Below are 27,503 nucleotides of genomic sequence, written 5' to 3' on the forward strand. Positions count from 1 at the left end.
CAGTGGAAAAGCTCAAGTACCTTATTTAAAAGAAATAGCTTCATATTCCTGCAGTCTGTAACATGGCAGCTTTACTGTCACCTGTTAGATGGAATTACTTCCTGTTGAGTAATAGTGGACTGAACCACTTCCTTCTCCCCAGCGATAATGGTGGGGAGGATTCCATGGCACAGATATGGAAAATTTCCATTTTAGTGCACTTGTTAATTTTAGTGCACTAACAATGGAAATACAGGAAGTTGAAACTCAGCCAGTGAATATAATAGGTGGTTGTTTTCTTTTCCTCAGCATTCAGAAAACTGTTACATTTGCCTCAGAGGAAAGTTTTCAACAGCTGACCATGTCCTTTGGTAACTCTGCTATGATGAGTAGGCAAAATAAAATCACAACAATAGAAGTGTCATTCCCACCCACAGTAGTGAATGGTAAGAAGCTGCTACTGACAACAGCTTTCTTTTTTTTTTTTTTTTTTTTTTTTTTTTTTTTTTTTTTTTTTCCCCTATTATCCAGGGAAATGGGATAACGGGGTTATATTTCATTAATATATATACATTATATTAGGGTACTCATGGGCAGCAAACTGAGAGTAAAAATGGCTACATTAAAATTTAGCAAAATAAAATTAGTCTTCTACAGAGCCTTTTAACAAAATAATGCTGGCCAAGTTGAAAAGGGGACTGTACCAACAGGATTTTGAAAAACACTACTTCAGTGGTGTAGACTAAATATGAAATCTCAGACCAATTTCAGTGGCAAATTTCCTACAGATTACTCAGAGACAATATTTTTGCCTTAATCACACAGAGTTTTAGTCAGCATTAGGTTTACAACCATGTCCCAAGAGGTCAGAGAAATTACAAAGTAGGTAGACTTTCAAGATGACAGCAACAATTAAGCAAAGGTAGAGCACCATTGATGTTATATGTGATTGTCAGGATGGAGAATGAATTTTTTTTCTGATCTCACAAACACTGTCTCCAAATCTAAAAAAAAATTAAAATAAAAAAAGACATATTCTGGCAAAAATACATTCTTTTAACATATTTATTAAGAAAAATTCCAGACACTGCACTAGTAAGAGCTAACAAGGTCATAGTTTATTTTTGTAAATGCACTATACAGCATTGCAACACTGTGGAGATGTGTCAAAACCGAGCAGTGCATGTCACAGCCACATGAAACAAAAATGACAAAACATAAACACACCAAAAAAAGCAAAATGTTGTAAAGCTTGTAGTCATAAGCGATCATTTAAATTGTTAACAATATATAGAACTTCACAAATTCATAGTAACACATCGATACTAGTGTTAACTTGTAGTAAGTATGTTGTAAATTTGCATTCTTGTCTATCATTTGCCACAGATCATGACATAATTACACGTAGAACTAATCTATGAAATAAGTAGCAGAGCTCAATACGTTTACTATCCAGTAACTACAATCACTAACATCAGGAATTATTATCTCCTGAAATTATTTTCATCCCCTTCTGTGTATGTTAGCACATGTAAGTACACTTCTCTGAGTTTAATTATCTAGCAAAATTACTGGCAATATTCACTTTTAAATTATCATGCTCATCTTTAAAATCCTTATGCGAAATCCTTTGAAACTGCTTCTATAAAATTTGGAGCAGACATGAGTATTGTAAGCGTGCAAATGATGGCAAAAAGGGTAAACGCAACCAGGCATAATCTGTCTATGACAGCAGCAGCAAACTTCCACTCGCTGCAGATCTCTTCACCCTCATCTTGCTTCCTGAAGCGCATCGCTATGAACTGAACTTCCTCCAGAATCTTCACCATCACAGGAAGAGTATCCATTAAAGCTTTCTTCTGAACAAGCTCAGTATCTTCTGGTAAGGGACAAGTAATCTTTCTGCTCTTGACACCCAGGTCATTCTTCTGAGGGCAGCATGGGCTGTCCATTGCATGGTAGCCACAGATCGTGTTGCCATTGCTGGACTGGTGCCCAGGGAGCACATTCATCTCCATACTGTTTATGCTCAGGTGGCACTTGGGATAGCTATATTTGCAAGAGAGGGGCTTTATATTTTCCCCAGGTTTTTTCATTCGTAAAAACCAAGCGCACCAATTCAGCAGGATGACACGGACCTGAAAGAGAGTGATCATAATAGAAATAAAGGGAACCTTTGTACATTTTAGAAGCTTTTTCTGTGTTTCATGACTGTTACAGTTAGCCTGTGATACTCCAGAGGGATTAATTCTTTCTGTGTTCTCCAGCCACCTGCTTTCAAATGCCTTTTTTAATTCCTAAGAATGCCCTTTTTGGGAATGTCTTGAACGTAGTGGGTGTTCAATACCCACATAGCTTATGAAGCAAAGGAGATGCAAAATCTTACTTTACTGTACTTACTTGTCCTATCTTTAGCAAACAATCCCAGACCTCTGCAATTAAGCAGAGGGCAAAAAATTGGCTGCAGTGTTTTCAATCATTTCTTAGACAGTATGGAAAGAGATACACTTAAATATCTGGGGGACCAATGTTCAGACTGCTGAAAAAAAGCAATACAACAGACTAACAGCTGTTTTTAGCACATTCCCCGTCTCTATTGTTTAAGTCTCAATATAAACAGCCTTGGCTGGGTTGGGCTGTTTTTTTGTTTTTTTTCTTTTTTAATTGAAAGACATTTTGAAGTGCCTTTGAAGAGTTCAGACACATAAAACAGTGGGGCTTTTTATCAAAAGAAAAATCAATTAAATTGGCCAGTCTGAAATCTAAATAGTACTACTAACTGCTGTCATTTCCCTGTGCTCTGATTTATAACTGTTGTGGACCGTCAGAAGAGTTCTGTAACCTGTATGTGGCAGATCGTGCTCCACATGTTGCTTGTCAAGACCACAAGTGTACAAACTCCAGAGAGTTAACTGATCTTCAAATATCTTGTCTGAAATCTGAGACTACTATGATTATTATTGTTATCACCTTTTGCTGTATAAAGCGGTAAGAAGGCTGTGAAATCAATAGAATCTTGTATGAAGGGCTACAAACTAAATCAGAAATGTCTTGTGATTATAAAGGCCTTCAGATTTTTCAGATTATATTTATAAGAAATTGAAACTTTTCAACAAGCTTGTGAGATTCCCTTCAGAAAGAAGGGTGGCTTCTTTAATGACTTCATCATTCTAGTTGTAACTCAATTAGTCTGATGTCCAGACTAGTGACTTCTGGTCTAATTTCTGAGCCCAGGACTCCCTGTGTGATCCTCTAAAATCTATTCATCAGGACGAAGATTTAAAAAGCACAAGTTTCTTTCAACTTGAAAATCTAAAGGAATCCCATTCCTCCTGAAAGCTCTCTGGTGTTGGCAGGAGGTCTTGCTGGGGTGGCAGAGACTCTTGCTGCACAGAAAAGTGGGTCCACATGCTAGCACTGAAAATTGATCAGAAGGCAGTAAACAAAATTGGTTTTCCACACAGACAAGTAGATGTGGTTTCAGTGAAAAGCAGATTTCCAAGCAGGGGAGTGCAGTGGTCTCAACACAGTCAGACTGGGCCCGACAGCTTTGCCTTTCTGGTTCTGCTGGTGGTAAAGCAGCAATGAGCTCCAAGCTGTGAGAAGCACAGCTGGGTTCAATGTTCAGCACCCTCACCATGCTAAGGTATTGGGGCTCCTGACCTCCAGAAGCTCTGGAAGCCAGCTCATCATTGCAATTGTTGCAAGACAGAAGTAAATTGGCTTCACCTGCTGTCTTTGTTACAGCTCTGTCATGAACTGCAGTGAGATCCTCTGTGAGGGAACCAAGCAGATATAATGCCCAGCAGAGACCAGAAAGTGTTCAGTGCTTTGAAATGCATTTTATCAGTAGCGGTGTCTGCTGGATTAGAAATCAGAGGTGTTGCCCATGAGATTAGAACCTGCAAAGTGTTCTGCCATAGCCCAACCATGCCATTGTAACTTCAAATAGAAAACCCAAATAACAGTTTCTAAATGGAAGACCTAAATTTAATGTTTGTTCTTCCCTTCTAATAGCAAACATAAGTGTCACACATACTGTCTGTAACTTATTCTACAGATTAATGGAGAGCAACTTCTGCCCTCATCTGTAACTCGTTTATTACAGCTTTTATATTTTTTTTTCTTTCAGTAGACTGTCAAATATTTACCACCATAGCTGCTTACCCATTTGGGCATCTTTCCTGCTTGTGGGTCATGATGGTGAAACTGCAGAACCAGCACTGTTACCACCACAGACAGACCAACAATGACCATGATGCTTGCAAAATACTGAGCTGCAAGTAAAAGGAGCAGTTGGTTAAGGGGAAAGGAAAGGAAAGGAAAGGAAAGGAAAGGAAAGGAAAGGAAAGGAAAGGAAAGGAAAGGAAAGGAAAGGAAAGGAAAGGAAAGGAAGGAAAGGAAAGGAAAGGAAAGGAAAGGAAAGGAAAGGAAAGGAAAGGAAAGGAAAGGAAAGGAAAGGAAAGGAAAGGAAAGGAAAGGAAAGGAAAGGAAAGGAAAGGAAAGGAAAGGAAAGGAAAGGAAGGGAAAGGAGAAAGAGAGAGAAAGGGAGAAAGGGAGAAAGAGAAGAGAGAGAGAGAGAGAAAGAGAAAAAGAGAAAGAAAGAAAGAGAGAAAGAAAGAGAGAAGAAAGAAAGAAAGAAAGAAAGAAAGAAAGAAAGAAAGAAAGAAAGAAAGAAAGAAAGAAAGAAAGAAAGAAAGAAAGAAAGAAAGAAAGAAAGAAAGAAAGAAAGAAAGAAAGAAAGAAAGAAAAGAAAGAAAGAAAGAAAGAAAGAAAGAAAAGAAAGAAAGAAAAGAAAGAAAGAAAGAAAGAAAGAAAGAAAGAAAGAAAGAAAGAGAGAAAGAGAGAAAGAAAGAGAGAGAAAGAAAAGAGAAAGAGAGAAGAGAAAGAGAAAGAGAAAGAGAAAGAGAAAGAGAAAGAGAAAGAGAAAGAGAGAAAGAGAGAGAGAAAGAGAGAGAGAGAAAGAAAGAGAAAGAGAGAGAGAAAGAAAGAGAAAGAGAGAGAGAAAGAGAGAAAGAGAGAAAGACAGAAAGAGAGAAAGAAGGAAAGAAAGAAGGAAAGAAGGAAAGAAGGAAAGAAGGAAGGAAAGAAGGAAAGAAGGAAAGAAAGGAAGAAAGGAAGGAAGGAAGGAAGGAAGGAAGGAAGGAAGGAAGGAAGGAAGGAAGGAAGGAAGGAAGGAAGGGAAGGAAGGAAGGAAGGAAGGAAGGAAGGAAGGAAGGAAGGAAGGAAGGAAGGAAGGAAGGAAGGAAGGAAGGAAGGAAGGAAGGAAGGAAGGAAGGAAGGAAGGAAGGAAGGAAGGAAGGAAGGAAGGAAGGAAGGAAGGAAGGAAGGAAGGAAGGAAGGAAGGAAGGAAGGAAGGAAGGAAGGAAGGAAGGAAGGAAGGAAGGAAGGAAGGAAGGAAGGAAGGAAGGAAGGAAGGAAGGAAGGAAGGAAGGAAGGAAGGAAGGAAGGAAGGAAGGAAGGAAGCCCCCTCAAACAAACATTTCAACAAAGCAAACATTTCATTTTATTTCTTGCTAATGCCTCTAGATCTATATTTGAGAAACTCTGCATCACATCTGAACATCCTCTTTTCAGTATTCCATGCTGGATCATTTGAGGCCCTTGGGGCCCTCAGCTCTCCTTTGCAGTGAGGGAAGGGCTAGAATCAGTAAAACATTTTAACCGCTTGGGTTTTTTCCAAGAAAAGAATGTGGGGCCCCTGCTTAGCAACAACTCCCTGTCTGCTGCCAGGATACTGAGGTACTGAGCTGATCAGATCCATTAATACCAGCATCCCCAGCTCTGGGCCACCCAGAGGCACCAGCAGAACTCCTGGAGGGAAATGCTGTTCTCCTGGTGTCACTGGATCTTCTCAGGAAGTGTCCAGACTTCTGCCCACCACTGCTCACTGGGGATCTGGTGTATTTTTCAGTACCTTCTCAGCCCTCAAGACCAATTTTGGTTCCTACAAAAGCACACTACACCCTTGATGAGGGCTAAATTTAAGTGTGCGATGTGGGAAAGAAATCAAAATATTGAATGCCAGAACTGAGACTTAAAACCTTATCTCTCAAGTGTTAGTACAGCTTCCTCATGCCAGAAGTGAGGTTGATGAACTGGAATGTAAAGAGAAATTCACCACAGGGCTAATGATATTTGAACACTGCCATGGAAAAATACCAGGGACCATTACTTTTGGCTGATACAATGGGGTGATGCAGGAGAGTATGACACTGCCCCAGACCAACCCCAACCTCTTTCCACCCCCAGCCTTCCTTCCAGCAACTCACAGGAAAAGTAAAAAATTCAACACAAGCTCGAAGGCATGTTTTGTCCTGGCTCTGTTTCTTAATACCACTTCCCACTGATTCAGCAGCAAAAAGCTTGTTAATAATAATGTGGTTCTCAGGCCTTCCTGAAGCCAATCCTGCAATTGCTTCAAGAGGCAGGCATGGTTTTCCATCGAAAAATGCATTATGCAGTTGGATTGGAAACACAGTCCCCAGGGGGAGGTAATTTTTAAGGTCTCTGTTGCATTTACTCATGAGAGAACATAGCCAACAGCTACACAGTGGCAAAGAAAACCAGGAACTGGGGTTCCAGGGAAGCTGGCTGGCCTGATTTCAGTGTGTGCCATGGAACTTGGAAAAACCTTGGTATCATCTGACTGAAGATCCCAGTCAATGATGAGCAGAAGTATCCACAGTCCCATTTTTTTTGTGCTGTAAACCCAAGAACAGAGATCAGGAAACCGCTGTGGACTCCTGCTAGTAAACAGGAAAAGCTGTTGTCTCAGGAGCAGCTAGGAACTGTAGTGGATCTTGGTACTGTTTTTGCCTTGTAATAGGCATTTCTGGGGGGTGAGATGGGGGAACAGGGGAAGGATTTCTGTTCAAGATAGAGTGAAGTTATCAGTTGGAAATTAAGGATGCAAGAACTAGATCATGGTACTTGATCTCTATTATCAGTGTCAGGCAGTCAAATGTCACAAGAGATCTGTGAAATGTATTGGCAGGTAGATTTAGGCAGCCCCTGGAGGAGCAGGTACTGTATTCATTTCAGGGGCAGAAAGCCCTAGAACAGTCAGAATCTACACCAGGGCTGAATTTTGCCACTCATGAAGAAACAGCAGTGAAAAGGGAGGAAGAAAGTAGCAATGGCTGTCACAACTCTCATGTTAGCCTTTCACATCTTTAGCTGGAGACAGGATGAAAGCTGTTGCTTCCTTTCCTGTGGCAAGAGAAGCTAGACCTAATAGCCACTGTTCGCAAAGGAATTGCTAGATCTTCTGCCCATGGGTCTCTTTGATTGAAAGTATGACCCCATGCTAACAATCCAGACCTGCACTGGGCTGGTTGGGATGGCCTAGACATAACTGGACCTGTGTTCTTTGATGGTTCACCTATAAGGGAAGGAAAGGTCCCAGAACTGAGTGGTTGCATCCATGGGGCAAAATGTTGCTGTGTTTGAAATGGTATCCATGTCTACTCAGCATTTCTTGATTTTTCCTTCCAGGGTTTGATCCTACAACCTCTCTTTCCCATAAGCAGAAAAAGATGGTCCTCCTGCAGCAGTCAGGAGAGTTGGTGGGGAAGAATCCCACGCTGTGTCCCATGCACTTCCCTGGAACCATGGCTTAATCCTCCTTCCAGTCTGGTGGCTTTACATCTCTGACTGGTGAAAGATCAAACCTATTACTTGGTAAAATATACAACCTCCAGCACCCCATATGATATGACCATGACTCAATCTTCTCCATCAACACTGTGAGCAGAGAACCCTGAAAATTGCTGAAAGGATCAAGATACCATATGCATAGATAAGACTTTGCTTAGAGCCATGGGATTGCAGCCTTCACTCACCTTACCCTAGCCCCATACAACTATGAATAAGTGAACTCTATTCCTGGGCTTCCATTGATGTTGCACACAAATAGGATGCTCTCCTGTGAGCTCTGACACGAGAGAAGCCATAAAGAACCAAGCTTTGGTTTCCCAACACAGACCATCCACCAGCCTTTTTTTGCCAGAATTTTAGGGGCCACCCTAAGTTCTACAGCACTTACACAGTGCTACAAAGTCCTACCCCCATGTGAGTCTGTTGGAAAGGGCTAAATGCAAATCTGATTTTATGAAGAAGTCCAAACCTATTCTTTTGAACTCAAAAAGGGAAAAGCCCAACAGGTCTCACCAAGCACCTCTCTATATCCCACTAAGGATATTCTGCTTACTAGATCATTCCTGGCCCAGCCTGGAGCCTTTAATAAACTATTTCACCATAGGCAGAGTGAGGAAAAGCAGTCCCAGACCAGAGTGCATTTGGAAGATCAGGGGCCTGACTGCTGTAAGCCAGTGGCTCTGAGGCATAATGACTGACACCTTCTGAAGGCAAACAGGCTCATTTCCACTCTCTGCCCTGGACATCTGCCAGAGGCCAGGAAAAGAGAGCAGACCTGTGTTTGGAGCCCCTCAATTTTCCTGGCTTAGCAAAGCTCCCCAGGGATACAAAGGTCTGCTCTGGCCAAAGCTAAGTATTCCTCATGTATTCTCAAACTTTGATGCTGCTCTCTTCAGCAATTGTGTATGAAAGGAAAAGCTGGTCCGGATACTCAGTTGATTTCTTTCAAGTAGTATAAAGTATTTGCATTTCTACAATTGGTTTTCTTCCCTTTCTTTGTCAAAGGAAGTGTGATGTAACACAGTACCTGGACAGCTGTTTTAACATCTGGGAGCTGTCAGCCTCTGTCTCAGCACTATCAAAAGATGACCAGGTGCTGTTGTCATAGCACATATGGATCTAACACAATTACAGACACCCAGTAAGTCTTTTTAAAAAATCAGTGACAGTAGCTAGTTGCTCTTACAAGCATCCTCTGATATCACCTCTATCAAAAGGTTGAAATTCATAACTTTTTCCATTATCAGTTTTGGACCTTCTGGGCCATAATGTGGTATTAAAGAAGCAATTTGAGATTATTTTAGAAGTGTTTAGGAGGATCTGAGATCATCAAGTCCAACCCTTGATCCACTACCACTGTGGTTACCAGACCATGGCACTGAGTGCCACATCAGCCTCTTCTTAAAAACCTCCATGGATGGAGAATCCACCACCTCCCTGGGCAGCCCATTCCAATGCCTGATCACCCCCTCTGTAAAGAACTTTTTCCTAATATCTAACCTAAACCTCCCCTGGCAGAGCTTAAGTCCATGCCCTCTTGTCCTACTAAGAGCTGCCTGGGAGAAGAGACCTACCCCCCCCCCTGGCTGCACCCTCCTTTCAGGGAGTTGTAGAGAGTGATGAGGTCTCCCCTGAGCCTCCTCTTCTCCAGACTAAACATTGATCTGTGATCAAGTTGGATACCTTTCACAGGTGTTCCTGCCTGTATTCCTTCTTTGCAGGAAAAGTCAGATTTTGAATGCAAAATGATGGACTGGTTTAAAGCTGCTATAAGTCAGGTCACTTCAGTCATTCAGTGCTGAGTGATTCTGGTGAACTCCTAGGAAATGGGAGAAATGTCCCACAGCATGCACAGAATGAGGTATTCACTGGTCCTCCTTCTGGAAATGGTCCAGAGTAATGAACCAGTGGAGGATGTGGGAAGCCTCAAATACCAGCAGAGTGGCTTCCAACCACCCCTCTTCTCTCCTATGGCAGAGGCCAAGGCTGGTGCTGGGCAGATAATGTTGCAGCCTATGACAGGAGATGGAGGAATTTGTCAGAGACCAGGGAAACAAAACAGAATATGAGAGATTACTTTGCTGGCTGATTACTTTTGCTGGCAAAGAAACACAGAAGAGGACGTAGACAGGAAAACAGTTTCCACTGTTGCTCAGATTTGCTGCAGCAGGACACCTTGTGTTGTCCACTGATTTTCAGTGCCAGCAGAAAACAAAGAGCATCATCTCAGTCCAGCTGGACCCTCATAAACATGAAAAGTCCTAAAAGAGTGAGAGACTTCAAGACCCTATGTCTACCTTTTGGTTATGGTATACTTGTAGAGGGCACAGAGGAAGTCTTTTCACAATTTTCAAACTCTTCTCCAACATGCTTTTGAAGAATTGAAATGGGTGTTTGAAAAGTAAAACTGTTAATCACAGAAATGACAGGTCCTCACAACCATGAGCCCCATGTTGCCTTTTCAAACACTTCCTGTGTTTTCAGGTGTTTCACACTTTCTGCTCTGTTTAGAGCAAAATACAGATTCTTGATTCAAACCCAACAATGTTATTTTGGAGAGAGCTGGTAGAAAATAATGATTTACAGTATTTTGGAGTTACTGGGCATGATAGAGAGAAAATTATGAAGTTATGCTGGTTAGGCTTATAACTGTGTTGCCCCAATTTTGTTGCCTCAGTTTTCCAGAGCAATGGCTTTCAGCCATGTCTGACTTTAACATGGGATGAGTTTCTGAAAAACTGACTGGGTTTGGTAGTGACTACACATTACATTAGGAGGTTATATTTTTTAAGTCTTCAAGGTCAAAGCAGCAGCTTATACAGAAGCATTGATTTTTAAGACATTCCTACAGCTATGGAAGATGAGTGAGATTCTTGTCACTGCTTTACCAGGTATCACTGGATGGAGGTAAGCACGGCCACTGACTATGTAATCTTAAGGGTCCTTTAGTCAAAGGATAGGGATGAAGGGGAAGAGTTACAACTAGCAGACTTAGGGGAACTTGTTCTTTAGTGACTTCCTAATGCATGATTTCCCAGAATTAATTACAAGGCTGCTTTCAAATGGAAAACACAGCTTAATGAAGCAGGTCAGGGATATGGAGATTGTAAACAGGGAGGCATAGTGCTCTTTAAAAGAAGGAATTCAGGCATATGTCTATTGCCTAAGGAAGAAACTCTTCAGATGTTCATAAAAACATTACCAAAACCAGATCTGATTATCCAGTGTTATTTACATGGAGCACATCATCTTTATAGAAATAAAAAAAAAGGCCCATCCAGTTTAAATCTAAATGCCTCAAATGTAGTTTTCAGATGAGTTATCTAAGTCTTTAGTTTGAATGCACAGGACCTGAACCTGTACAGTACCTAACTGAAATAACAGTGTTTGTTTAACTTCAGTTTGGTCATTGGACCAGAAAATCAACACAGGGGCACATGGATAACCCTTCTTCCATAATGCACTAGACTTGGTACAATGCTCCAATGTGGTGGGGGCAGGAAGGTGCATGAAATCCCCATGGTATTACTGGCATTCATCATGCAAGGCAAGTATGTGCATAACTGCATGGGTTTTTAAAAGCATAAAGAACAATTGTGATCTATGTGAGCTGTATCATGATGATTTTTTTACCCAGAGATCAGTGCACTCAGACCAGTAACTTCTGGTGTGTAACACATCTGGAGGCCCCTGCACATCTGTATGTCCTTTTCTCAAGTAATGAACTCCAGCTGTCTACTTACATAGAGTTTTGATGAAAGCATTGTTAAACAGAAAAATTAAGTAAATCAAATCATGAGTGCAGCCAGACACACTTCCCATGAGCTATACTAGGAAGGGTAACCTCAGGACACAGATGCTGCTGCATAGTCATGGTCTGAAAGTCTTTTTAAGCTACACTTCAGAGATTTTAAGTGCCGGAAGGGACCTCCAGGACCCTTTAGTGAAACAAGTCTTGCTCCTGTAGTTGACTTGTGTTGGATTCTGGCCAAACTGTTGTGCTTGTAGATGTCACAGAACTTTGTGCTTTTGATCCAAATGGCTGAGCTGGTTGCTCTTGCTGTGCATGGTTAATTTTTCAAACAGAAATGTTTCTCAGTCTTTTCCTTTATTTGGCATTGTAGAGGAATTTGCGGAAGGGCAGGATTCAACTTTTGAAAGATTGCAGTGCCTTGCTTCACATGTATGCATGCTTCTGAAAGCTGATTTTTAGAAATATTGGGTCCCCCTAAAAAGGGAGGCTTTCCTGGAGAAGGGCAGGAGTAGACTTGCTGCTGGGCAAGGAGTAGCTGGTTACTGATATAAAGACCCAAAGAAAGCTGAGTCAGAGTAGGGTACAAATGTACTGACACAGCCTGTCCAACTGAAGTATTTCTTGGCACTGGGACTGGTTCACTGTGGAATGGAAAGCTGTCCCATCACCTGGCAGTGTACAGAAGCAGCAGACTCCTTGTGTTGAAATGTGGTGAACAGCCTGCTGTTGATTTCCAGTCTAAGCTTTGTCACTTGTTTTTTTGCAGAAAAGAAGTTGTCTCGTTTTTAATGCACATTAACACACTAGTCAATATGCTTTATATAAATGGGAGTCCATCATGTGGGGATGTTGCATATGTGGAGTAAGGGAGTCTGCTCTGGGCAGCTTTAAGAACAGATAGAGAATGTAGAAGACACACCAAAGAGGTGGGGAGACACTTTCCAGAGATGTAGAAAAAAGGGAAGTGTTTTCCCCCACCGGCTTGCTTATGTTTATTTAGGCTCTGAGGTGCTTCTTTTATTGTAAACTCAAGTTGAGGCCAAGGATATGCGACCACAACTAAGAAGAATCAGGACATGATTTCCACGTTTCTTTGCAAATATTCCAGACCTCAAAACCTGCTTCTTTTCTTGGAGTCATATTAAACCAGTTTTCCTTTGCTGCCTCAACAAAGACACTCCAAACTGGAGCTGTGAGAAATCCCCCATGTTATTATATTAAGGAGTTAAAGCAGAGATCAGGAGGTGGAGAAAAGTAACAGGTACATATTAGGTGCTGGTGTTTTTGTATGAACAAAGGCTGCGACTGTTCATCCAGGTCCAGGTGGGTGTGGATGCATGCTTGTTTTTAAAAACCCAAACCCTAAAAATATAATGCATGTTTTTAAAATGTGTGGGGTCAAGTTTTCAGAACATCTCTGCTCCCACATGCATGGAGACTAGTGACAGTGGCTTTTCTGCAAATCAGCAGTGTATCTTTCTACTTCAAGATCAGATTATTTACATCCTTAAACTGTATGCTATAGAAGATTTGTTCATTCCTTTAAACTACCACTAACTGTGCTGATTCTTCAAAAATTGAACAGGCTGTCCAGGTGTCCTCCTTTATCTCTCATACATTCCTGAGGATTTGCAACTGAAACAAAGATCACATTGAGGAACTGTGATCATGACCTGGTATATTGAGTTTAGAAGCTAAAATATCCCATGTGGGATCACGTAAAAGATCACTATGGAGCAATCATGCTGTGCTACCCTGTTAGAGTAAGGATAAAGTTTTCAAGTTTCAGGATAATGTAAAACCACAGACCCATACTCAGAACATCTGCTGAACAAGGGCTGTTTGTGTACAGAAGCCAGTTGGGTGAACAGTCTTTCCCTGCCTATTCAGAGTGGAATAAAGTGTTAGGAATGGGACTTTAAACTAGGAATATTGCGGATGAGAGGCTACAACTCAAATTTAAATGCTGGAAAAGTGGACAAAAGTGGAAAGAAAATGGTACTGATGGTCAGAGCAGGAAGTGATGGTAAAACAAGGTGGAGGGGTTTACTTGTGTAAATGAGTAAAATGAATGAAGTCTGGGAAATATGCAGGGGCAACGGGAACTCTGTGTATGGTCATGAAACAATAAGCTTGTTGGGACAACTGAGACGTGAAGGGACATCTTTCATTATTGGAATAATCTGGGGAGCAGACAGTGAAGACAACATGGATTGACCTCTCTGTGAAGGAGCCAGGTAGATGAGAGCTGCCTGAGAGCTTGCGGGTCAGATTCAGTGAGGAAGCCAATGAGAGTGATGCTGTGTATTATAGGCCACTCAAATGCAGTGGATTTGGGATTGAGGCCTTCATAAAGCAACACAGGGAAGCCTGTATATCACAGATAATTGTCACAGGGGACTTGTGCCTCCCTGATGTCTGCTGAAAAGGCAACACAGTGTAATGCAAGCAGCTAAGAGGGTTTCTGAAGGATGTCAGTGATAAATTCTTGGTGCAAGTATAGTACAGGCCAGCCAGATGTGGTGCACAGCTGGCTCTGCTCTTCACTAGGAAGAACTGCTTGGGAACATGATAATCAATGGCAGTCAAGGCTGTGGTTACTATGAAACAGTGAAGTTCAAGACCATCAAGGGAGTGAGAAAGGAGAACAGCAGGGTATGGACTTCAGGGGGACCAGATTCTTCTTTTAAGGGGAACCAGTAGCTGGGATCTTACAGGAGAAAGCTCTGAAAGCAGCACAAGCAAACAAGCAAGGTCTTAAAGTACAGCAGTCTCAAAGTACAAGAAAAATACCTTCTATTACTCAGAGAAACAAACAAACACATCAGGAGGTAATAACAGCTAAACTTGGAACTCATGGTGGTGCTCCAGTGCAGAAGAGGCAGGCTATTCAGGAAGCTTCGGCAGGATGCAAAAGAAATGTTTGGAGGCATTGTCTGGTCAGTGGAGTTTGTCTTAAGAATGTTAAAGCTCAGGAGCTGAGACTGCCAAGGGGGTCAAGTGAAACAGGAAGAGTTTCCATCACTATACAAACTGTAAATTATTGAAAAAGGAAAACGTATGCCTGATGATGAATGGGGAGGATGATACAGTGTCAGTGGACAGACATAAGTTCAAGACAGTGGGTTCTTTTCCTCAGTTTTCACAACCAAGGTGTTCTATGTGCTTGGAGACATGGTTCAAGAATGAGGGAAACAACCAGCAGTAGATGAGGATGGATTCTGATTTTGAAATTTGAACCTGTCCATATCCTTGGGACCAGATAGGTGTCACTAAGATTCCTGAGGGTATTGATGCAAGGACGGAGATGAGGCAAGATCCTGGACAACTGGAGAAAGACAGATGTTGCACGCATTTAGAAAAAAGTACAAAAGGCTAATCCAGAGAACTACAGCCATGTCATTCTGACTTTGATCCCTGGTTCAAATGTTCCTCAGGGAACAATTCTTGAGGGAGAAGGTGGGGACAGGGAAGGTTAAATCATGTCTAACATACATGAAAATCACAATAGTTACAATAAAGGGTAGAACAATGCATTCCATTTGCAACAAGATTAACATGGCTTTTCACACAGCCTTCTGCTTCCCAAGGTCCTTTCCAACATGAGTGATCCTATGAAACAAGAGCTTCCATTGCACAGGAATGGTTGAGCTTCAGAGCACACAGCTTGGGTGCACCTCAGTGGGTCAAGGTTCAGTGTGGTTTTAAATTTGAACAGGGAAGCATCATAGGACAGTAGTAGATTGTTTTAGATATCCCTCATCTGGACACCTGAAGTCAGTCTCCAAGGTGTCAAAAGCATCCATGTGCAACGATTATTCTTTTACAGTGTTTGACTATATAAAATCTGTCTAATGAGCAGATGAAAGAAACAGACTGTGTTTGGCCTACAAAACAATGTTGAGAGGTGTGTTTCTAATACATTTGATATGCTCTAATTATTTGGGAATTAGGAAAACACTTGCAGCAACACGTGCTGCTAATGAGGCATAATCATGAGAAAAGTCTGCCTGACCTCCTTGACTCTATGATCCAAAAAGGGTGAAAAGGAGTGAGAGGTCCTAATGGTCGAGCCAATATTCACCTGGAGCAGAGGGGATTGATCCGTCCCTCACCTTCTGCTGATATGTGATATTCACAAAGCTATGCTTTAATATTCAGGTTTAACTATTCATAGGTTTTCTTGGTATAAATCTTACTTTCCCTGATTCAGACTGTATAAGTAGAAACTGATTTGTTTAAATCTAGTGAACTTGGCATATGCAAGAGCACCCCTTTCCTAATTCCAAGCAGCTATTTTTAGGTATTGCACAAAGTAAAAATTATGTGAAGACAGGTCCAAGATGCCTCATGTCTCATCCCTACACAAAAAGTTTCACTCAAAATTGCATCTGCCTCTGTGAAATCCTAGGTATACATTCAGTAATAGGTTTTGTTAGTTCTTTGGAAGCTCCTGTGTGACTCAGAGGCAAAGTCCTGCTGACCTTCAATAAAAAGTACAAGTTATTTGGACGCTTTCAGAACTATTGCCTATGGGCCTTACTGTTCTGTAGTCTCCCTGATACACACAGTTAGGTCTGAGGTTTTAATTCTTGAAGTGACACAATGAGGTTGTTGGAGTAAATGCTTTTTTTTTTTTTTTTTTTGATATTCATGATGATATAACTTGTGCAAGGCTTTAATTATATCACTCACTCAGGCTTTTTTCATATATGCAAACAGAAAAGCCCAGGGATCTATTCCTGATAATGCTGAAATGCAAAACCATAGTAACAAAAAAAGAGCCAGTCCTCAAATAGGCTTTTGCATCATACATTGTATTCAGGGTAGAGAAAATCAACTTACCTATTAGTGGGACCGAGTCAGAAGTTGCAGGCATGATCTCAGCCACAAGCAACATAAATACAGTCAGGGAAAGCAGGACTGTGATACCTGCAGGGGGTGAATATGGAGGGGAAGAATGAGGAACATGAACTTTTCAGCTGCTCCTCTGATGTCTTTGCTGTTAAATATAACCTTGTCCTAATCTGCAGCTAAGCCAAACCCATGACTTTCTGTCAGTGCAGGTGAGAACTTCCACAAAGCCCATTTTTGTATGCAACTCTATCTGCTATCTCTTTACTTTTCTCAGTTACACCCAAACCCTTGGGCCTGCCAAATTAATGGAGAAATCTTCCCTGCAAGGTGAAATGAGCTTGCAGAACTGGTAAACTACACTGTTCTTCCAAAACATAGTGCAAACAACGCCCAGATGTTTATTAAAAGCTAGGAGAGACTTGCACAGACATGAGTCTAGTTTTTTTGCTGTTGCATATAATACAACACACTTCAAAGACCTGCAGCCTGTTTTAAAAGCAGCTCTTTGTTTGTCCTGTCTGGAAAGACTGTTGCTAAACCTACTGCTCTGGTATTGAGAAATCACATGGCAATTGCATGAACATTTATCTCCTGTTTCTGTGTCAACACTGTACTTCAGCTCAAATAATAGAAGCGAAGAATTATTTGGGTTGTTAGGGACCTTAAAGATCATCTAGTTACAATCAATCATCTCGTTACAATCCTCCCCTACATCCCCTACATCCCCCAATCCTACACTTCCCACTACAGCAGGTTGCTCAAAGCCCCATCCAAACTGTCCTTGAACACATCCAAGGAGGGGACATCCATAATTATCCTGGGCAACCTGTGCCAGTGTCTCACCACCCTCACAGAAAAGAATTTCTTCCCGTTATCTAAGCAAAATCTATCCTTTTCCAGTTTAAAACCATTCCTCCTCATCTTATCCATACATGGCCTTGTAAAAAACATTTCTCCAGGTTTCCTGTAGGCCCTCTTCAGGTACTGGAAGGCCACCATAAGGTCTTTCTGGAGTTTTCTTCAGCCTGAATAATCCAAACTCTCTCCAACCCTCTATCCAGGCCTCTTTGTGGCCCCCTTCTGGACTCATTCCAACAGCTCCATGATGTTCTCATGCTGGGGACCCCAGGACTGGACAAAGTACTCCAGGTGGGGTCCTTTTCTTGTCTCTATCCTACTTTTCCTAGATAGCAATTGTATTCCCTGTAGTCTATGTTTCACTTGCAAGACAGGCTACTCAGGTTCACAATTGTTCTTCTAACACTGAGGAAACTTCACAGGGCTTAAATGTCTTTATCCTGGTAGAATTGTGTACAAGAAGCTCTTAAAGTCTTGCCCATGCCCATCTTATGTATTTCAGGCTCTTCCCTGTGTTGTCTTGGAAGTACCTCTCCAGACTTTTTTGACACACACAACGTTGCAGGAAGTCTAATTTAGCCCTTCCTTGGCTGTCACTGTAATTTGCATTCATGAGGGACTCATCTCTTGTTGTTTTGGGAGCTGAACTTGGAAGGTGAAAATACAGTGTGCAGCTGCTGCCACTTGCAATCCTTCACTTTCTGTGTCTAAGTATGTCCTATCAGAAAAACAGAGTTAATCAGCTGTGAGATGCATTGAAACATACTAAAAAACAGAACAACAGGGATGACAGAGTGCTACCACTGCTGCTTGTGCCATTGCCAAGTTCTTTCTCATCCCAGAGTAAAATTTTAGAAGCATTTAGTATAGAATGTGTGTGCCATACTGAAAGCTCTTAAACCATTTCCTGCAGCCAAACGCATGCACAAAGCACCATGAGGTATTTATTTTCCATTTTCTATGAAGGAACTAGCTTATTAGTGCTTACCTAAAGAAATCTTCTCCCCTGAATCAGCTGGCAAAAGGAAAACAAGCAGCGCCAAGCCGGATATGAGAACGCAGGGAATGAGCAGGTTCAAGCCATAGTAGAGAGTGCGTCGGCGCATGGTGATGGTGTATGTGACATCTGGGTATGGTTCTTTACAGCATTCATAGTACATTTCATTCCTCTTTCCTGGGACACCTATAGAGAGGGAAATCAGAGCAGTGGGGAGAGGTGCAAGGCTCCTGGGTACCATCATGGAATGGGCCAAGGGATTTACAAGCCAATATGTGGTACCTCCACCACACATGGTGTGATGAACAGTGTTTCAGTGTCCTGTGGCAGCTGATAGGGGAGAAAAGATACCCCCAAAACAGTTACCAGGCAAAAGACAATTTCTAACAATTGTGGCCATTGATGAACACGTGGGTGAATAGATTAAAGGGGACAAAGGACAAGCTGTATTAGTTTAACTGTTTGAAAACTGCAACACACCACAACAGGGTTAAATCAGCTAAGATAACTCTTGCTGTGCCAGTGTCTTCAGCATCATCTGAAGAAACAGTGCAAGATGTGTGCTGTTCTTAGTTCACTTTCTGTGTTTCTAGGGTTTATTTTCATGCCTTCTGATTCATTAGAACCTCGCTTAGCCAAGAAAGTTCATCTGGGTCAAATCAAAACTGTTCTAAGCATCCCAACCTCAATAAGGAAAGATTTGCATGCAGTGCCCAAAGATTATCTCAGTCAAATGTTCATGCTCCTTCCTGCATCCAGGAAATTCTGAAAAACATCTGATATCATGTTGACTAGCCTATACAGTGGATTTTCTGTAGGACAAGTGCCGCCAGTTCTCATACACATTTGTTTTGTTTCGTTAGGAAAAACAAAGAGGATATGGCTTAAATTTCAAAAGTAATGTCAAGTTCAAGCATAAAGTCTATTACACCTGAAGATAAGGGACATAATTATCCAATATAGCTATGCTGGAGGGTTGGCCATGATGACACAGAGACAATAGACTATTGGAGGTGCTGTGTGGCCGGGACTACAGCAGCGCAGAAAATGTCAAGGGAGCTGGAAGAAACTTGTATTTTTCATGCAATCATAGATTACCTTATTTTTGTTACTGTGCACAGGATAGATGATGTGACAATGTGTGGATCCTTTGGCTCCACAAAGGATCTTGCCATGGCTTATCTGAGGTGCTACTTAATACTTTGGCTGCATGAGGTAGATTAAGGTCTATTTTGTCCACCCCTGCTCAAGGCTGAAGGCATATAAAACACAGGCCAGTCTCTTAATCAGAGATGCCAATTTATTGGAAAGAAATAACCGCTAAAAAATAAGTAGTGGAAAGTTGGGAGTGCTCTGAAATGGGCAGACTTTAAGAGGGCTTCCCTGTGGAGTTCCACAACTTCTCATAAAACTGGATATTAATAATGGGTTTTTTTTGTATTATTTCTTAGATGCTCTGAACAGTAAAACAACTGCACCCCGTTGGTCAGTGACAGTTATCTTCTTGTCTGAAGATCCAAACAAGAAGCTGAAATGCCCCTCCTGCAAGCTTTCCTTAGCATGGTCTAAGCTCTATCAATTTTCATTGCTCCTGACTTACATGTACATAAATAGGCTCAAAATAACTCACTAGGGGCTCAGAAAGTAGAAAAAGAAGAAGTATTTCTTGGCAAAAGAAGTATTTCTGGGCATAGATTCCTCTTCAAAAATAGATGTATCTTCAAAAGCACAGGAGGGAAGAGAGACAGACTGAACTGCAGTTATTTGTAGTTATTATGAACTGGTAGACAGTTTGAAGGCTTTCTGGGTGAAGGGGATTCATTTTGGTGTGTTGAAATTCCCACAATTCATCTTTGTAAAAGCTCATTCCACTTTTGCTGAAATGGTGTTTTTACACCAATCAGGTTTTTACTGATGCATTAGAGTAGATATGACAGTGGTGCTCTGTGCACCTACATGAGATCATGAGATATATCCAGGCTTAGCACTGACAAACTGCTCAGATGCTCACAACCGGGAAATTTAATATAATTTATGTATTCAGTTGCAGGCAATTGCTTTCAGACACAATTCAATTATTGTGGCTGAAAGGTTATGATTTTTTTTTCCTTTCCTTTCTTTTTTTTTTTTTTTTTTTTTGTCAGACAATTTACCCACTAAATCCCACTCTCCATTTGAGATGTAGTTGGAAGTATCTGCCTCAAGCATCTGCAGGTCAATCAACCAGCCACTGTGAGTCCAGGAGCCAAACTTCAAATCACACTTCTGCACATCAAAGGGGAACCAGCGGACATCAATGTAACACGTGCTCTTCAAAATGCCTGTGGATAGAAATTAGTCAGAATCAAGTAGGTACAGGGTGCAGCTCATCTCTACATGTATCTGTCCAATTGATCGTAAGCAACTTTCTAAAAATCTGCATGGAGTAGTCATGGGGTAACTGAACAGCTGCAGGTGGAAGATGCAGCCATGAGTGGAACAGCTTCCCTTCCTGGGGCACCAGTGAAGATCCATTTCTCTTTGCATCCTTGAGGCAAAGACAAATTGTTCAGGACACTCTGGCCACTCAGGAGCAGCCCATCCTGTCTCCTGGTGATGTCTGGCAAATCACAAGCAGGGCTGCAGGGCCTGGAAGGAGCATAGAATGCATGGATGTTCATGCCCTGTGTCTGCAAGTTCTTTGAAAGGTGTTCCTTTCAAAGGCCCTGCATTGCACCAACAGCCCCTTGAACATACATTGCTGTTAAACTTTGCTTTGCGTTGGCCTTGATCTTCTGTGTCTTAGCCTGGGCCTTAGCTTTCACTCTAGATGTCTAGTCCACTCATTATTTCATGCAACATTTTAAGCAGTTTAAGAGGTGGATACTTACATATAGTTGCAATTTCATTATTTTCTCTTTTTGTTCTTTGAGAGAAGGAAAAAAAACTCAACAAACTAATGGATGCTCCAAACTTTCTTCTTGGAGCCACAGCTGTGCTGTGGGACTTCCCCAGCACACTAGCAGCACATCAAGCTTGGAGAGTGGGGAAGATGATCTGTGCTGCTTGCATCACTGGCAGCTGGTGGCAAATCACAGAGGTCATCCCTGCAAGCCCTCACATCTGTGAGCCTGTGGCTTTGCAGCCTTCGCCTTACCTCACTAGTTCATCACGTGCTGCTCAGCTCAGTGGCACTGTGTGATAGAAAGGCAGCATCTGCTTCATTGGAAAATTATTTCTATTGTTGCACTGAGCCTACTTGTTTGCAGTAATGTTTTCTGTGTGCTCCCTAAAACACCAGCTAATGTGAATACCATCTCTGAGTCTCCTAGTGAAGTAGAATTTGATATTTTGCAGTAAGTTTTTGAGCTGTCCCTTCTGAAAATAAAACCTCCAAGACAGAAATCTTTAATTATTTTGTCTGCTGCTTGCAAAGGCCATGGCCATTGTGCCAGAACCATGTGTGCATGACCATGTTCTTGCACAAACACTGCTGCTCTGGGGTGGCTGGGATCCCTGAACTTGGCCTGTACATTCCAGGGGCTCTGACTTTCATGATCATGTCCATTTTTGGGTGGGCTACATGGAAGCTTCTAAACACCTTGGTTTCATTGATGAAGGAAAACTGCTTGTACATATTGAAAGGTGCATATTGACTTAAAAGAAACAAATTTTCTCTGTGCCCTACCTGGAGGAATATATTGGCAGGATCCAGAGTAATTCACCAGCACATTTGTGTGAAATGTCGCATCAAATCTTTCATCCGCACTATAACATAGTATAAATATAAAAAAACCCAAACAACAACAAACAAAAACAAACAAACAAGAGAAAAAAAAAAGAAGAAGAAGAAGAAAAAGAATAAGAAAGAAAACCAAAGCTGACTTTTGAGTCAAGATGTAGCAACTGTCAACATAAAAATAATCTTTTGGCTGAATTTATTGCACGGAATGTCTGAAATAGGTCCTACACCTGTATAAAGAGATCATCCTTGATCGGTAAATTGGCTTCTCATAGACACCACTGGCCTGCACCCAGTCATGATGGTTGCATGCTGCAATGCTGCAACGTCCTCAGAGAAGTGAGAGTCAAAGCCATGGGATGTCTCAGAGCAAAGGCAGCAGTGTAAGGAGCAGAAGTGTCATAGTAGCTATATTCAAAGACCAAAGCAGGATGAGGCTTTTCTGAGCCTGCTGACAGAATCAGGCAGCTCCAAGTGTAAATTAAATTGTCTGGTACACAGATATCTGATGTAAGCATAATGGTGGACTGAGGCAACAATTCTGCAGTTTCTTAGGATGCAGAGGAGCCAAGGGTTTGCTTCAGGAAATGGGGAGAAATTGGTTTATATTTGGGACTGAAGGGCAAAATGCATTTACACTCCAAGAGCAGAACCCAGGTGAAATGGACCAAGCAAAGATAATTTATAAATAATAATTTAATAAATTCTGAGAAAAATAAGGGAAGGTCAAGAATTCTTGGGGGCTTACTCCAGAGCATCCCTTGGGAAGAAATGAATTGTACAGGGTTCACCTGGCTGATGCTGCAAAGACTTGCCTGTCATGGCTACATGACTGTCTATATTGCATGACTGCACAATCTTACACACCCTCTTTCACAACCATACAAAAAAGGGGGTAAAATCATAAGGGCTAAGTGCAGAATTAATGATAACTATTAAATACATGACAGGCAGAAAGAAAGGGTTTCATAAATACAAAAAACAAAAAAACAAAAAAGCCAGCCAACCAACCAACCAACCAAAAAAAAAAAAAAACCAAAAAAACCCCAAACCTACAAAAACTAACCAACAAGAAAAACAACAAACAAACAAGGAAAAGACAAAGGACCAAACAGATCTGTTACCTGCTGTGAACAGAAAGGAAACCAGGTGCAGGGAGCTGCAGTATCCTGCACCCTTTGCACTTCACTCTTCACAAACTGTGTCTCACCACAAATAATTCTCCCACAGTGACAGGAGTCCAGGGCAAAACAGGGGAGGAGCAGGTTAAAGAAATGTAGATAAGGAATATTCCAGTTGGCAGGGTGATGAAATTTACTCTTGAGAACTGAAGGAAGTGGCCGAAATACCCTCTGAAGCATTAACAATTATCTGTGAGAGCTCATGGAGAACATGGCAGGACTCAGTGAATTCAGGGAAGATCAAAGAGAATGCTGATTATTTTTTTAAAAAGATGAAATTATAGACACATCAACCAAACTTCAAAGATAATGAGGTGAAAACAGTTGTCACAGATTTGTCTAAAGCTAACTGTAGCAAGTCAATCTAATTTTCTTACTGAGTAAGAGGAGGCAGATGATTTATCTAAACTTCAGAAAGCACTTGCCACATGAAGTTTGTCTTATAAACACATTATAGTAATATGGACCAGGCTATACAATTGCCTTTTAGGGTCTGAAAAGGAATAGAGAGACTGAGAGGAGTAAAGCTGAAACAAAAAACACCTGAACAATCAAGGTCACTCCAAGCCTCCTTCAGATACCTTGTAGTGAGGCCATGGAATAAAAAATGCAGCTTAGTGAACTGGACAAATCAGCGGAATAAACTTTAGTCTGGTTGATTAGAAAGTATTAACATTAAAACTGTCAGGTGAAGATAGATCAGTGGAAATCTAGTAAGGCAGCAAGGATGAGGTACAACATTTGGAGTTTATGATAGAACAACAAAAAAATTCAAAACTATAACGTTACTGAGAGAAAAACCAAAAAGCCCTCCTCCTGGAAAGCATTAATGAAACATATGTCTAGAGATCTTCCACACCACTCAGCACCACATAAGTGCTGGCTAGAGAGATGCATTCAGCTCTGGAGGAGGAAAGACAGATTAGAGAGTGTTCAGAGGAGAAAAGGAATGGTTGAGTTTTATAAAATATGAGTGATAAGGAAAGTAAGAAGGAAATTCATTTGTTTAGTTCAGGCAGAACCACTGTGGCAGAGACATGACAACAACTTTCCTGGACAGCCATGTTAACTGTAAGGAGAATATGGATTATTTTCTCTCTGCATTCACTGGCAAAAGGAAAAGAAGACACCTGCAGAACCACATCAAGGAAGACTTAGATGGGCTAATAGAAAAAAAGCTGGTGCTTGTTTGCTTTTATTGTTACAATTTCAAGAGTAAGAGCCAAAGCCCCAGATGGCAATAGCCCCAGAATATCAGTGAAGTGTGGCTGATTTCTCGCATGTAATGTTTTGGTTCTAGGCTCCCACCAGCCTTTGCACATCTTACTTACCTGTTATACAGAAGAATGTCTGGTACCCAAATCTGGTCAGCTGGAAACCGCAAGTTCTGCACCCCTGGGTATTCATACTGATCCCAAGACAAGTAAACATCAACCCAGTACTGTTGGAAAATACATACATCAGATTAGATGAGCTGGTGAAAGTATTCTAAGTTGTCTGCAGTATGGGAACAGAACAGATTTTGCCAGTAGCAATAGCAACAGTTAAATGCTCAGCTCTAATTATTAAGAAAGGTTGGCATCTACAGTGTGATGACTGAATGGTGTGAGCTGTATTTTAATTTAGTGTCTAATTAAATTACCTTGTGGCCTATGTGCATTATCCCAAACCCTCTCCTCCATGAGGTCTGCTGGTTATGAGCTGAGGGGGGCTAAATGACTTAGATATCATGAGTACTATGTGGACCACGACTGGAGAGTCCCTCTTTGGTAAAAATAATTCAGTTTGTTACAAAGTTTGGGTAATTATTTTAATACTGACTTTTTTGTGAGAGGTAGGCAAGTAAACTTTATATCCCAAACGGTTGTTTCTAATACCCCCTTCTCCTCCCCAACACAAACTTTTAATTCAGGAAAGGCACGGGCACAGCTTTTGTGCTGAACCTCGTGACTTAGAGCAAAGCCCTATGGAAGGGCTGCAAGGGAAACAGTTACAGGTGCTTCACCTGAATAACACCTCTTCAAGGAACAGGTTCTGTCCTAACTATCCTCTAGTCCTATAGGTTGGTCTGGGTCACTTTTTGCAGTAGAAAACAACTCATTTCTGCTGCAAATACCAACAGGTAGCTGAGGAAGAAGCAGCCTGTTCAGTTGTACCCATTAACAAACAAACATTATAGTATCTGGCTGCTAAAGTAAAAGCGGAATTAGTACAATCATTCAAGTCTCCTAAAGGCTTTTCCCTCCAGAGTTGCATCTTGTACAAACTACTTAGGAGACGGGTTTACATGCCAAGGAAAGACTGTATCTTTCAGTATCTGACCAACAGCAGACCTGACTGCAAACTCTCTCCTTCAAAGCCCTCGGTGCAGATCAATTTTTCTTACCTTGCATGACGAGTGCAGGACTTTCTTCAGCAGAAGTGGGAGGAGGAATGTTTATGGATGAAGTTTGTATGGAGCTAGGGAGGGTAATGTTCCCACTGACGTTCCTGAGCACTGCCAGCAGCAATGCAGCACAGGGCTCTGTGCAGTCTCTGACCACCTCACCACCCAGCTGAGCAGTCTCCACATGGCTCCACTGGCTTCTGTATTCAGGGGCAAGTGCAGGGCATCTTTGTGCCCTGCCCTCCATGAAGGCACCAATTGCTCTCCATTTCAAACAGAGATGGGGATTTTCCCAGAGTGCAGAATGCTTGGGCCTTATTGGGTGTCTGCATTCTTCACAGCAAGTGGCCAGCACTGGATTTGGACCCCTCAAAAAGTCTCTACTTCTGCTATGGTATAACCATAACTTTGGGCTCTTTTGTTACTCAATTCCTACATCCACTGGTCTAAAAACACAGTTGGTTTCAGCCTCCAAGGACCAACAGTACTGCCCAAAGTATTAGTGTAGTTTCCTGGATTTCCTTTTTAAGGCTAAAAGGAGCACTAGAGGAATTTGAAAGGACACAAAATGCTTGCTTGTTTCACATTATAGACAAGTTAAAAGACAGAAATCCAGCTTTTCAGTAAAGAAGTCACATTCATCAGTGCACTATTAGAAATTATTCTTCTTATTTATTAGCACAGAATACTCACCATTTGCAGCCAAGCATTTGTGATCAACACCTGATTCTTCTCATCCTTTGAACAAAAGGAAAAGGAAGAGGGATGAGACTAGAGGTAGTAATGTTTTTAGAAAATTCATACTCCTGGGGCAAATAAACATATACTTTATGGACTAGATTTTGAGCTCAGTGCAAAAACACTGAACTGCATTATAAGGCTCAGACAATAATGGCTCTTTTCCACTTAAAGCTACAGAACTCTTGCATTTATTATACTCATCAACAACAGAGGTAAAAATAATAGCTACATTGCTCTTATTTTTCTGGAGACTTCTTACCAAAAGCACAAGTTTTTCCTTCTAGCTAGTTATGATTTTCAGTACCACAGAGCATGCAGTAGTTGGAGAGATTTGATGTTTTATTTGCTGCTGCTGCAAAACAATGGTGAAATGGTGCTGAAATGCTGTTCCTTTGGAGTGTCAGTGTTAAATAGCTTAGCTCAGGCTGATAGCGTTGGCCTTGGGCAAAAGCAAGCACAAGGCAAAAGCACAGAAATGCTTCCTGAGAAGAAGCCCATGTGGTGCCTGCACATAGCAGAGGTCTATGGGTTCAGACACCTGCGTGCAGAGGCCTCAGGGAAGCAGCTGGGGCTCACAGCAGAAACACAGGAGCCCTTTCAGCTCATCTCCCTGTGCTCTGGGGAGCAGCAGGGTGCCAGGCTTGCTGCAGTTGCAGGATGCTGCAATGCAATGGCCACAGCAGGGATGGAGAAGCAGGGTTGCAGAGTTACTGTGGTGGGATACTGAGCCCCACACCCCTGCCTGGCACCAGTCCAAATGCCGCTGCAGCAATCCCAGGAGCTGAGTCTGGGGTATTCACTGGGGTTGGCTCACTGCATGTCCACCTGTCTCCACACCAAGGAGTTGGGTTTCTGCCCCCTCAAAGCATCATCTGTGTCCAACCTTTACCTCTCCAGACAGCACTTTATTTTGCCAGAGGTGCATCCTGAAGCTTGGTTTTGATGCTGTAGCTGGGGCCAAGCCTGACCAATTCAGCCAGTCTCCAAGAAAACTACATTCTTGGCCAAAGGCATACCAGAAAGCAACAGTTTCCCCCTCTGGTTCAGATCAGATCAGATCAGCTTTTAAGCACATCTTGGAAGACACAGCTATGGCCAGACCAAGTGACTCACTTGTCCACAGCAAAGTGGAAATACATTCACCCTATTTTCTCCCAGACTTCTACCCCATGGTACATTGACTTGATTCCTCTTCCTATAGATGAGTTGAAATAAACTACGTTTTGGGCCCTTGAAACTCTTTTATATTTATTTATTTATTTATTTATTTATATAAAAATAATCTTTTTTATTTAGAGGCAACATTTTGTTTGATTATTTTCTTCCCAACTTTCTATCACCAAGGAGAAACAGGGAACCCCTGCAGAGAC

The 27,503-nt window shown here is 41.7% G+C and overlaps 1 protein-coding gene across 3 annotated transcripts in view; it reads right to left on the minus strand.

The window, feature by feature from the left end:
- Positions 1–1,075: 1,075 nt before the first annotated feature.
- LOC139789753 (neuronal acetylcholine receptor subunit alpha-7-like) overlaps positions 1,076–27,503 on the minus strand; it is a 67,691-nt gene continuing 41,263 nt past the window's right edge. For 2 of the 3 annotated variants that reach the window (XM_071730792.1, XM_071730791.1), the window contains 8 exons: positions 26,086–26,130; positions 24,338–24,447; positions 21,772–21,851; positions 20,258–20,425; positions 18,096–18,290; positions 16,238–16,324; positions 4,147–4,256; positions 1,076–2,117 (listed from right to left, as the gene is read on the minus strand). In XM_071730792.1, coding sequence (XP_071586893.1) covers positions 1,596–2,117; positions 4,147–4,256; positions 16,238–16,324; positions 18,096–18,290; positions 20,258–20,425; positions 21,772–21,851; positions 24,338–24,447; positions 26,086–26,130 — 1,317 coding nt within the window. In that variant the 3' untranslated portion in view covers positions 1,076–1,595. The remainder of the gene's footprint in view (positions 2,118–4,146; positions 4,257–16,237; positions 16,325–18,095; positions 18,291–20,257; positions 20,426–21,771; positions 21,852–24,337; positions 24,448–26,085; positions 26,131–27,503) is intronic. The other variant, XM_071730793.1, reaches the window with a different exon arrangement.

The sequence above is a fragment of the Heliangelus exortis genome, chromosome Z (assembly GCF_036169615.1).
Source record: "Heliangelus exortis chromosome Z, bHelExo1.hap1, whole genome shotgun sequence".
Classification (NCBI taxonomy): Eukaryota; Metazoa; Chordata; class Aves; order Apodiformes; family Trochilidae; genus Heliangelus; species Heliangelus exortis.